Below are 14,074 nucleotides of genomic sequence, written 5' to 3' on the forward strand. Positions count from 1 at the left end.
GACTGCCCCACATGTTGCTTGTTGACTGAAAATATCATATTGAGTGAACAAGCCTCATATGTGAAAAATACACAAGAGAGAGAGTGTGTTGGTCCTGCATGCATGGTTGCAGAAACCATTGGAAAAATACCAATAAATGATGATTATTTTGTAAAAGTATCTGAACCAGCTGGAAATGATACTGGAAAATTCAATCTTCATGCAGGACCCTACAATACTTGCTTGGAAGACACCCTATTCTTGTGTGTTAGCACATGGATTTCAGTGCCACTAGGCAGAGTATTTTTCCTTGGTTTAATATAATAGGTTCTTTGTCCTCCTTCATTTCAAAGCAGAAAAAACTGTGTAATGATCACAAAGAAGGTGATCAAGATGAATGAATATTCAAGAACACGAAATTCAATGACAGGGAAAGCCTCTTGATAAAAGCCAACATGTGATGTGCATTTCCACCGGCATGTTTATTAATAAAAGTGCATATCTCAGGGCACTCTCACTCACGGTAAAGCTATTAAAGTGAATGCAACTCCAGGCACATCTTGCATATAATTAAGAGGTAGTAAGAGGATTAAGTAGATGAGACAGTAAGTTGTTGTGAAGTAGAATAGTGTGCCTTCCCATGATGAGTCCAAGGGCTCCTTGGAGGTGTCACATAATAATAATATGTGGGTTGTTTACAATCACATAATTCATCAAGTTGTGTCGATCCATTTTGCATGTTGTTTATGTTCAGCATGCTCATGCCAACTACAAAGGGATGTATTGTAAAAATGCAAAGTTTCTGGACCCATGTTTATTGGGACCCCTTTTCATTAATTGTGAAGTGTAGACTTATGAAAGCGGTGTGGAATCGCCTTTATTATAACTGCATTAGTACCTTATTTTCATACTGCTAAAATGGGAGAAATTTATTTTAAGATATTCATTTATTCATGAAGTTATTGATTTAAGAAATTCATTTATTAGAGGCTTTTATCTAATCACATAAGGCAAATATGTATCCAGTAGCTTAACTAAATAATGAAATGTAACTCAAAAATAATCATTTGTAAAACATGCTGTAACAAATGTGTTTGTGTTATAGTTTCACTGGACGCAGAAAACTGCTATGTGCATAAAGTCATCCTTGAACAAGTGTAGTTTTTGGAAAATAGGATTCTCCTCCTTGAACCTGCAAAAGTACATATTTCAAAAGTGCCTACATGGTCATCTGGGTTTCTTGGAGATGAGGAAGTGGTGGAGAGAGAGAGAGAGAGAGAGAGAGAGAGAGGATCGAGATCTAAGTGACCAATGGTAACTGATCTGTGTAATGATGCTTATGAGGATAGCAAAAAGGTTTGTGGGTTACGAAGTTTATGTGAGAAGGAGAAAGAAAGGAACATGGCAGAAACATATAGGTTATTAAAGTGGCTTTATAGAATAGATGCAAAAAATTTTTTAATACATGACAGAAGAACAAACACACATTCCTAAAGTTATGTAAGAGTATGTTTAGGAATGGTGTGAGATCTAGGATTTTTTGCTAGAAGACTGGTGAATGAGCAGAATGGACTGCCAGAGATGATTGCAATGGCTGCTTTGTTAGTGAATGAGTTTAAGGACAAACTGTGATAATCACTGTACGTATAATAGTTAGAGGACTCCACTAACCATTATTCATACCATAATTATCACAGTTTCTCTTTAAACTCCCCATGACAAGTCTTTATACCCCATGGGCCTATGTAAATAATAATAATTATTGTTCTTACTGTTTGTATTTTTTTCTCTTGTTAAAATAATACCTACATTATTGAAACATTAAAAAAAAAGTTTTCTGCAGTTTTCATAAACTGCAGAAAACTGAGAACTGGGGATGCATAAAAAGGATTCAGAGTAAAATTAGAAATAAAAATAAATCAAAATAGAAGTGGATATAACACCTAACTAATTTATATGTGTGTGTGTGTGTGTGTGTGTGTGTGTGTGTGTGTGTGTGTGTGTGCTAGGATGTTCAAAAAAAGATCAAACTTTTTAAATAGCATGCCAACCATCACAGAGAGCATGCTACAGCTACTGAGCGCACCAAGAGGCAGGTTTTGACAACAAACTACCATTTGCCACGTTCTGCTATGAGTATTAGTCTTCGAGTTACATCCACTGAAGTGAGCAGGTGCACAAACTGTTCATCGGATTAGTGACAATGAAAGCTTGAAGAACAACGTGTGTGTGTGTAAAATTTTGCTGCAACTTCGTAAAAATTGAGACGTGGGTTTATGGCTATGATGTTGAAACCAAGATGCCATCGTAGTGGGTGGGGAAAAGGTCTCCTTGACCAAAAACAGCACGGATGAGTCAGTCAAAGATCAAGGTGATGTTGGTTGTGTTTTTTGATTGGAAAGGCATTGTCCATTATGAATTTGCATCACATGGTCAGATGATAAACAAAGAGTTGTACCAGGAAGTTTTAGTGTGTTTGAGGGATGCTATGCACAATAAGAGGTCTGAATTGTGGGATTCAGAAGTGCATTTCATAGAAGCATTCCAACAATGGAAGAAACGTTGGGAACGGTGTATCGTCAATAGAGGGGACTACTTTGAAGGGGAGGACAGTACTTAAAATGTTGTAAGATGAGCAATAAAGTCTATAGCAAAAGTTCGGTCTTTTTTTGAACATGCCTAGTATATTAACCCCACATATGGAAGACCACCAAAACCTATAGCACAACAGTAGAGTCTGGCCAGAGAACTGTTCTAATTTATATATCCTATCCTAATAAATATTCAATATCCTAAACAATTAAATTATAAATCTAATAGTTATAAATTATTATCTAGTGTAAACAATTTTATATTTGTCATATTTCTTTTCAAAAGCACTTCCAACTGCATCAATCCAATTAGATCACAGTCTTCCTTTGGGTATTTTTCATATCAACTAAACATCAAGCAGCAGTTTTACTAACCTTTCTGGTCCCATTCTGTTTATGTGACAACACCATCACAGATTAGCTCCACTTACACATTCCTGAATGCTAACAATTAACAGCTTTAATGGAACATGTGCACTAAACATTAAATCCGGATACAGAATTGTATCCAGATTTAGTTGAACATCTATAAACGTCAAGGCCGATTGGGGGGGGTTAAAGTAAGTTTCATGCTTACACACGTAACAAAAATTATATAGAATTTATTTAATAACTCCAATATATTTCATCCGACATTATATGGACATCATTAGAGAGATAGAACGTTAACTACATTCAAAAGATGAATCAAAATAATGAGCCATAAATCATGTGTACATTAGCTTGTGTCTCGGTCGCAGCTGAAGTATATGACATTACACTATTAGAGTTCAAAGAAACAATTGTAGTAACTTCCGTACATAAAAAAATAAAAAGAAAATTTAAAAAATTATTAATTAAAAAAAAACATACAAAAACCTATGAACAATTAACAGTGATTACTTCCAAAAACCTGAATATTGGCATACAGTCTGATCGGTTCAGGTTCGCATTTCAAAGAAAAGACACATTTGAATTCGATATGCTTCTTTCAAACCAGCTCAGAAACTGTTTTCCTTTCTACCATCAACAAAGGATATATTACCACCTCTTTCCTTATCAGGTGTCTATCAAGTACCCTGCTCATATCATCTTTCCCATTTTGGACAGACTGGACTTTCCTGTCTTGATTAGAAATGAAGAACATCAAGACTATATTCCATTTTTGGAATATAACAAGTCTGGCCTTGCTTCTCATGCTACTGACTAGGCACAAAGTTCTTTGGATCCAGACAAAACTTTTTCACTCCAGCAAGCTCATATTCAATCGTGTTTTCCTTGAAACATGTGAAATGCTATTAAATTATCTGAACCTGAACTGATAAGACCATGTGGCAATATCCAAATTGTGGAAAGTGATTACAATTAATTGTTCATAAGTTTTTTATTTATTTATTTTTTATTAATAATTATTTTAATTTCTTTATCTATGCAAATTGTTCCTTTGAACTCTAATAATGTAATATCATATACTTCAGATGCGACCGAGATAGTTAATGGTCTATCTCCCTGATGATGTCCATGTAATGTTGGATGAAATATACAGCAATCCCTCTATTAGTGCGCCTAATGCATTCTTTAAAACAGGCGCATTAATCAAAAATGCACTAATCGAATATAATAACCTATGGAAAAAAGTATAATTCGTTCCTCAAATTTCTTTTTTGAACCTTAATTTTTTTATAAAAGAATTAAGGTATGTCTCAGGGCTTAGTTAAAGGAAAACCAAGAAGCTGAAAGACAATAAAACATATTCAAAATATAAATTTTATTATTCTACTTCTTAACAAAGAATTGAGCTAACGTAGTTTGGCGGCATTTTGTTTCTTTTTTTTCATACAACCAATGGTATGGCCCTATTGCCTCTTCTACTCTTCTGCAAATTTTACTGCTTCTTTCTTCATCAGGGTCAGCCTCTAAGCATTGCTGCTTAAAATCTTTGATTATAAGAAAACTATTTTCAAATTGTTTCTGTGAAATCTCTTTTGGCTGACTATCAGTGGTTAAATTTTCTTCATATTTTTCGGGATCTTCCTGCTGTGCATCTAAATTGAGCAGGTTGGAATCACTCAATTCTTCAGAATGAGATTTGATTAACTCTAGGACGTTATCATTGAAGGGGAGAAAGAAATGAAGGACGTACAAATTGGTCACCAATACGTGAAATCACATGCTTTATAGATAAAATTTCCCAACTGTTATACAAGCAAAATAGTTACCACTTTAAAACTACAATGATCATAAAAGAGAAGTTAATTTTCTGACATGTAATAATAAGCAACTCATCCCAAGAAGACTGATTGATTACCCTATTATTGGAATGGATTCTCCTTTTTGTGATATGTGCAGAAGTGTTGAAGGGTCTCGAATCTGTGGGCATACTATAGCAGACGACATACATTTTGGCAGTAAAAATTTGGAACATAGTATACATAGTGTACATGGAAGTAGTGTAGAATGCCATTAAAAATAACTTTGTAAAATGTTTTAAATCGGTAACTAAATTATTTCATTCTGGCGCGTGATTTTTTAAAATAGTTAGCCATAAAAATGTATAGATAAAAAATTTCAAAATCTGTAACATCTATTTTTAAGATGTATATAGGTGCACTATCGAATTTGTGTATCGAAAAAAAATGACGCACTAATCGGGGGATTACTGTATTGGAGTTTTTGAATAAATTCTATATAATTGTTTTTTATATGTGTAAGCCTTGAAATGTACTTTAGAATGCTAACAATGTTCTGATAACTTCATTTTTATTATGTTCTACCACTGGTACCATCTGCTTCCTCTGCCAATTTTGCTCACAGCTCTCATATCTGTGGTCTTTGATCAACTGTTTCATTTCTAACCCAGCTCTCAGATCCATAAGTTAATATCAATTTGTTCACTTAACTCCTGACTATACCAGCTTTATAAATTGTATTGTCTATTTCCATATTTAATTTACTATTTTCATTAAAAACTGTCTATATAGTTGAAATGTTCTAGTTCTATAGATTCTCATTCTAAATTGATGTTTTCAATATTCCTCCCAACCTTTGTCTTTTTAATGCTGATTTTCATATCAAATTTGTTACAGAAGTTATTAAATTTATTAAGGAATCCTGAAGACTTGTACTGGATTTATTAGTAGTATAACATCATCTGCATAAAGTAAAATGCTGAAACTCCATATCTATATGTTCACTAGACATCCTAAGATGCCGTATGGTCACTCCAATGCTCGGTGACGTCCCACACCAGGCCTCACCATGTAGTCTTATTGTATGCTTTTCTGGAGGCTTCAACTCTCTGAAAATCAGAGAGTTGAATCCTCCACACACACCATCCATCCATCTCATTGAGGGTCTACCTCTTCCTCTTTTCCCAGAAACTTTACCTTCTATTACTATTCTGAGAAGTCCTCCTTCCATCCTTTCAATGTGTCCAAATATTTTAACTATCTTCTGTCAATATCCCTGAGGAGCCTTAAAGTTCTATTGATCTTTTCTAACACCCATCCATTTGTCTGCCTTTCAGTATATGATATTCTCAACAGCCTTCTGTAACACCACATCTCAAAAGCAGCTATTCTTTTCTTATGACTTCTTTAGGTTCTAAGTCGCTCCAATTTTGTTTCCATGGAGACAGATCCATCCTTCCAGATTTTAGACAAGTCTCTGACTGTTATTTTAGCAATTCCTAATCTTCTTCTGGCATCTTCAAATTAATAATGGATCCCAGGTACTCAAACTTGCTGACTTCCTCAATTCTTTCTCCATTAAGGTACACTTGTTTCTCAAGAGCTTCCCTGTTTGTATTTCCTTTGAGAACCATAATCTTTGTCTTGCTAGGGTTGAGTTGAGTTCTTTGTTATTACTGATTTGTTACCTTTATCAAGAATTTGTCCTAGTTCCTTGTAATTACAGAGGAGTATGGTATCATCAGCATACCTCAGATTACTGATTAATCTACCACCTATCCTAATTCCAGTCTTAAGCTTATCCAATGTTTCATGCATGATGTCCTCCACATATATACTAAACAAGTGAGGAGAAAGTGCATCCTTGCCTAACTCCTTTTCTCACGTGAAGCTAATCAATCAATCCAACACCTGTTCTTATTGTGGCTCCCTGTAGAAGTTGGCTATCAACCTGATAGTGTGTTGAGGAAACCCATTCTTTTTATTACTTCCTACAGTTTCACATGCTGAACACAGATGAGTCTACAGATGGGCACTCTTGAGATTATGTGTAAAGAGATGGATAGGTATAAAATTGACATCCTGGAAATTACAGAGACCAGATGGAATGGAGAAGGTCACTTCAAAAGACAGGATGGTAAGCCACACTGTAATCAATCCATGAAACACTCTTATCCATCCATCCCCCTGTGGCCTTAATTAACTCTGCTGGGATTCATCTGCACCTGGGGCCTTACTGCTGTTAAGCTGCTTAACTGCTCTTTCAACTTCATGAAGTTGAAAGTCTATCTCCATGGGAATAAAATTGAGGATTTTGGATGCAGTTGTTTTTCCAACAGCGACTTATGGATGTGAGAATTAGAACCTAAAGAAGTCAAATAAGAAAAGAATAGCTTCTTTTGAGATGTGGTGTTACAGAAGGCTGTTGAGAATATCATATACTGAAAGGCAGACAAATAGATGGGTGTTAGAAAAGATTAATAGAACTTTCAGGCTCCTCAAGGATATTGACAGAAGAAAGTTAAAATTTTTGGACACATTGAAAGGATGGAAGGAGGACTTCTCAGAATAGTAATAGAAGGTAAAGTTTCCGGAAAAAGAGGAAGGGGTACACAATCAATGAGATGGATGGAAGGTGTGTGTGGAGTTACTGATCTTCAGAGAGTTGAAGCCTCCAGAAAAGCATACAATAGGACTACATGGTGAGGCACATCATCGTCAGAGTGACCATAAGGCATCTGTGGATGTCCAGTGAACATGATATTAAGTGTTTAAGTGCATATACACAACAGGACTCTAGGCTTCATCAAGACAGAAGTTACAAAATAGGATCTTTAGATCTAACAGAAAAAAATCACCATTATTATTTTTCTGAATTCCATGCAGTCAGACGACGCCTCATGGGAGGCCAACACTACACAAAGTATCATATCACTTCTAAAACACATCCACTGTTTGCACTTTCACCACCTTCTCAAGCAATGCCTTCCATGCTATTACCACTCTCCATGCAACAAACTGAATTTTTGCCCTCTTGCCAACTACTTCCCTTTGCAGCTTATAGGAACAGCTCCATCTGTTCTTGTTCTTTCCTACCATATGAAAACTTCTTCTCTTCAAGGATTAACCATTTGCCTTTGTTCTGGCTTCATTGGTCTTTCCATCTTGTCGCTGGCCTTTCTCTCTCTCTTCCTTCCTTTGGTCTGTATCTATCCATCTCTTTTGGTAGTCGGTATGAAAACTTCCCCAGTATCAATCCAATAATATCCTTTGAATAGCTTAAATGTTTCAATCATATCCCTCCATCTTCTATCCACCAAACTCGGTAGTTTTGCATGCCTTCAGCATATTCTCATAACCAAATTATGAGGATAGTCCTGATATAATTTTCATTATCCATCACTGCACTGTCTCCAAGGTTATTTCATCCCATGACCAGATTTGAATGCAAAAATCTAGAAGTAGTCTGATCTAAGCTTTATATAACATTACATCACCCTTTTTATCTCTTGTGGTCCTCATCATATACTGCAGCAGTTCTCTGAGTTGTTTTCACAACCTCTGTCTTCTGAATTCCAAACTTCCATCTGCAATCACTCCAAGATCCCACTCTTCTTCCAGAAGTGAGCATGAAACACCCCACCTTTGTATAAATTAAAGAAGGAAACTAAAACATACTTGGAAATAAATTTAGTAGATGTAAAATTTTTATCTTAGCATCTAAGGCATCTTCAGTACAATTTTACATCTACTAAATTTATTTGGCAAAAATTTCACATGTACTAAATTTATTTCCACAGAAGTTTAGTTTCTGTCTTTAATTTATACAAACATGACAGTTTAAGTACCTATTTTGAAACAAGCATCCCAACTGTGGATCCCACATTTCAAAACTTTACATTTGGTTGCATTAAACTGGCATCTCCTTTCATTTATCCACCTGTCCAGCTTATTCACATCCTCTTGAAGAGCCAAACAATCAACACTATTATTAATAATCCTCCTAAGCTTCACATCATCCTGCAAAGACAATATCATTGACAAAGACTGAACAGTAATGGTCCCAGTACTGAAACCCGTGAAACTTTATTTGTAATATACTTATTCTATGATACTGCTCCCCGATATACAGCTCTCTAATATCTATCAAAAAGCCAGTTACCAATTCAATCTACTAACTTGATATCCAAAACCATATGTTGCAACTTAAAAATCAAATTGTCATGTGGCACCCTGTCAATTGCCTTTGCAAAGAAAAGAAAAAAAAAAAAAAATGACAGTATATGCCTTACCCTCATTCACTATTCTACTGTAACAGGCAACCAGATTACTAAAACAAGAGTGCCCTTTAACAAATCCATGCCAGTCTGCATACACAATATTGCTGTCATCTGCCCTGTTCTGTATACAAATTCTTACCAATTTCTCCAAAATTTTAACAACCACAGAAGAAATACAAAATAGCCTATAGTTCGATACTGCCATTCTACCACAACTCTTATGCAATGGCACTATCTTACAGTTGCGCAGAACGTTTCCTTAACCCATGCTGGGAAATTCCATCTAGTCTCTCCTGCCTTACTGACATCTAGCATGCTCAGTATTCAGAATACATACTCGTGATTCACTTCCAATGCATGTGGTGAAAGGAACACTACATGCATTAAAAGTGAATGAAGTGATTATTAAACAACGTCATCTGCCTTGGTCACTTAAGTCCAACCTTCATCCAGAAAGTTAATCCATCCACAATCATATTTTCCTCCTGTTGGCAACATATTAGAAATATGGCTGGCCAATTGATTGCTTATTATCATCTTGGGCAGCAATCTCTCTCTCTCTGTCTGTCTCTGTGTGTGTGTGTGTGTATTCTTGAAAATTATCCATAGTCAGTTAATAACAACAATGCCCCTTTGGTTGGAAAGATGCATTTGATTCTCATCTAAGACATTAAGAATCTGTGCAGGGGCCTTTCAAGTAAAGATGAGTTAGCCAGCCTCATAAGGAGACAGTAGGATTTTTTTCCAACCCAAAAACTTAAGTTTTTCATCCTACAAGGCAGGAAAACTAAGAGAATACATGCAAAGAAATTAAGACCTTACTAATAAGATTAACCATCCTGTCTTGTTCGAATTACATTTCTATGAAGCTATACATGAGCCACAACAGGATGCTAAACCTAACATAATTAGAGAGGATGAAATGAGGTGAAAGGCAAATGATCTCAACGTAGAAATTGAAATGCAAAGGTTACAATAACTTATGATTCAATTAGTATGTATGACATGAAAGTCATGTAAACCATCTGAATGACAATAAGTTTCATTCTTAATGACTAATAAGTTTCATGAATATATATCCATAATATAGCTTACTTTATCCACACTTATTACTGTCTCGACAAACATGACAGGACATCTACACAGCTGTATTAAGAAACTATGAATAGGCATTAGACATCTCCAATTTCAATGAAATTTTATATAACAGTATACCAGTGGAAATTCAAGATGATGATGATTCTCTTAAGGATGCTATGGCTGACTTTTACAGCACCATACCAACTAACAGATACTGAACAAACTAAACATTTAATTTGTGCATATTAAACAAATGATGTCAATACTGGATTGAGTGGTTATTACTTATATGTAGTACTAGTTGATGTCACATATACATATATATATAATATCAGAAGTTCAAAACACATTTCCATGTCCACAAATCCAATCACCATGGCAATGAACATAGTTTATTGTCATGCTGAATAATAACACTTCTCATAGAAATTAATTTGTATTCAATTGCCATCCTCATTTAAAACAGTCAAAGAAATGTCTGAACAACTTTATATATAATATTCATTAAAATAATAAAGTGAAACTGTACCTGACTCAGTCATGCGTATAGCTCTTGTTTTAGCTAATTCAAGGGCAGTCACCCATCGCTGTCTTTCAATTTCGTTAGCAGCTTTAAGGTGGAATGTTTGCGTGCCACCATTTGAAATTACAAAATTACATGAATCTTCAGTGTGAATAACAGCACTAACTAAATTGATGGTCCCACGACAGGTATGTGCCACTTCTGCTGGATTTCTTGAAATAAAAGTGCATAATTAATACTAACAAAACCTGTTACATTTATAGTTGATTTTTTAAAAAAAGGTTCTGCAGTTACTATGAAAAGATACCAAAGAACCTTAAATGTAAGTAAATAACAGTAAATAACATAAAAACGTTTCATGAACAAATCATGCATAACAGATGCATGAGATATAGGGGGAGGGGGAATCAACTGTAGCAGTACAAGTCTGTAATAAACAAAAAATTAAAAAAAAATAAAATGAAGCATAGCACTCAAAGCTTTGCACGGTTGTGAGACAGGAGAGTCATTTTTATGAAGATATATCTAAAATATATTTTAGTATAGCCTTTAAAGGAATGTGGAGAACCGACAAGGGCTTCTGACCTAATGTTCAATCCTCACCTTCTCGTGGTGCACCCTGTTGTGTATCTACCTGGATACTGAATGAACGAGGATGGGCTGGCAATTTGGGATTTAGCCAACCAAATTGTATTCCTATTGGATTAAACCAAACTACAAAATGATGGTACAACATGACAAAATTTCATGCCGGCTGGGGCGCGCCCGGTTTAACAAGGCCCCCGTTGTTTTCGCCAGGAAACCAGGGCGAACAGCGAAAAGTCAGCTACTGTAACAAATCTGAAAACACACCCCAACTCAATATCACAAGAGTTAAAGATCGGTACTATTAACATAAGAAGCCTGAATGGCAAAGAAATGGAGCTAGCTGAGGAATTAGATAAGTACCAGATCGACATAATAGGGGTGACTGAAACAAAAAAGACCAAAACTGGTGGGATCTTTCTGAGCAATAAATACAAAGTGTTATATTCAGGCAATGACAATCAAGGAAAAGAAGGAGTAGCCATAGTATTCAACACTAAATACGAGGCTAATCTTCTTGAATGGCAGGCAGTCTCAAGTAGAGTAATGCGGCAAATATCAGAATGGGGAACAGGACAATGAGACTTATTTGTGCCTATGGTCCCACAGAAGGTTCTACTAAGGTAGAAGTGGAGGAATTTTTGATGCTTTAGAAAAAGCAACTGACACAATGAAAAATTGGTCCTTGTTGGGGATCTAAATAGCAGAGTAGGAAATAAATGTCAGATATACAAAAATATTTTGGGAAAATTTGGAGAAAAGAACAAAGCTAATAATAATGGCAAATACTTGTTGAATTTCTACTCAGAACATGGACTGGATATTACTAACACCATGTTCCAACATAAAAAAATGTGCACAAATTAACATGGAGAGAAGAGGCAAAGAATAAGAAAATTCTCATTAACTATGTTATTGTTGATATTGATGTTTTCTCTCTGGTGCAGGACAGCAGAGTGTACAGAGGATTTAAAAGTGGAAGTAATCACTATTTAGTCTTGAGCAGGGTAAAATTGAATTTCATATTGAAAAGAATAACATGTAAGAAAGTTTTAAAGCGAATAAAAGTTAAGCAGCTCTCAGATGTGAACTGTAGACTAAAATACACAAAGACTATTGAAGAAAAATGAGAGTTTGAGAACAGGAACCAAACCTTGGAGATTCAGTGGCAAGCTTTGAAGAAAACCCTCACTGATTCAGCCATAGAGGCATGTGGTGTGGTTGTCTGCAAGGATAGAAAAATCAAAACTTCATGGTGGATACAGGAATTAAAGAGGCAGTGAAGGAAAAGAAGAAAGCATATCAAAAGTTCCTGTCAAATAAGTCAGCTTGTGCTCTTAGAGAATATAGAGACAAATGTAAGAAAGCTAAACACTGTGTAAAACTAGCTAAACAAAAGTCATGGGAGGACTTTGGCAATAACATAGAAAATAAATATCAATAAGGTGGCAAAATATTCTGGGGGTTGTTGAAGAAGCTTAGAAATGGAGGAAAGAATGCTGTAAAAGGAATTAGAGAATGGTAATTATATTGAATTGCCATTCAATATAAATATTAGAGAATGGCAATTGTAAAAGGAGTTAGAGATAAAGGTGACATGAAAACAGGAGAAAAAGATATCCTTGAAGTATGGAGTAATTACTTCGAAAAATTGCTAAATGAAACAAGCAGTGACAGCACAGTGGTAAAAAACACTCAACAGGAATATACAGTCAGGAATACATATCCATACCTAAGGTAGAAAAAGGCTTGAAATGTGGAAAGACAGCAGGAGTAGATAATATTCAACAAGAAATGCTGAAATATGGTGGTATAAAAGTCTTACAATGGCTGCACTGCATAGTTCAGAAGGAGTGGATGGAGGGACGAATTCCTGATGATTGGAATAGAGCTTACATAGTACCCATATATAAAAAGAGAAATAAAACTGAATGTGAGAATTACAGAGGTATTTCCCTACTGAGTGTTCCTGGTAAGATTTATGCAATTATACTTGAGAAACAGTTGAGAAGAATTGTGAAAGAAAAGAAAAAAAATTGTGAAGAACAAGCTGGATTCAGGTAAAATAGAGTCTGTCAGGATCAGATCTTCACTTTACGACAAATAGTCAAGAAATCATGGAAATATAACAAATTTCTGTATTTAAGTTTTGTTGATCTGAAAAGGCATATTTACATATACTACAGTTATATGGTGTCAATGGGGCATTATATCAAGCAATGCTTAGTCTTTATTTGAGTATTAGTCAGCAGTTAGAATTGAAGGAAGTACAGGAAGATGGTTTAATGTGAAATCTGGTGTGAGATAAGGATGTACATTATCCCCTCTGTTATTCATTATCTATATGGATCACATTATGAAGGAAAATGGTATTAAACTTGATACCAAAATTGGAGGTTGTTAATCTCAGCTCTTTGCTTTATGCGATGATGTTATACTTCTAAATAAATCCACTACAAGTCTGCAAGATTCCCTGACTAAATTGAATAACTGTTGTAATAGATACGGTATTAAGGTCAGCAATAAAAAGACAAAAACAATGAAAATAAGCTGAATCGTTGAAAATGTCAACTGCGTTGTGAACAGAGAACCTGTGGAACAAGTAAAACGTTTCAGCTACTTAAGTACAATTTGTAGTGAAGATGGTAAATTAAATATGGAAATAGACAACAGAATCAACAAAGCTGGTATGGTAGGAAGTCAGTTAAATAAATTCATATGGAATAAGAGAGAAATTAGTGAGAACACTAAATTAGCTGTATACAAGACAGTGTTCAAACCAGTTTTAACTTATGGATCTGAGAGCTGCGTCAGAAGTAAAACACTTGACCAAAGACTAGAGACCGCAGATATGAGAGTCCTGAGAAA

At 35.2% G+C, this 14,074-nt stretch overlaps 1 protein-coding gene across 1 annotated transcript in view; it reads right to left on the minus strand.

Annotated features, from left to right (window-relative positions):
* Osbp (oxysterol binding protein) overlaps positions 1 to 14,074 on the minus strand; it is a 325,446-nt gene that overhangs the window by 289,636 nt on the left and 21,736 nt on the right. The window contains exon 2 of the mRNA XM_090391682.1: positions 10,628 to 10,833. Coding sequence (XP_090247808.1) covers positions 10,628 to 10,833 — 206 coding nt within the window. The remainder of the gene's footprint in view (positions 1 to 10,627; positions 10,834 to 14,074) is intronic.

Source organism: Typopeltis vanoorti, chromosome 4, assembly GCF_054136105.1.
Source record: "Typopeltis vanoorti isolate ZY-2024b chromosome 4, IOZ_Tvanoo_1.0, whole genome shotgun sequence".
NCBI classification, from domain to species: Eukaryota; Metazoa; Arthropoda; class Arachnida; order Uropygi; family Thelyphonidae; genus Typopeltis; species Typopeltis vanoorti.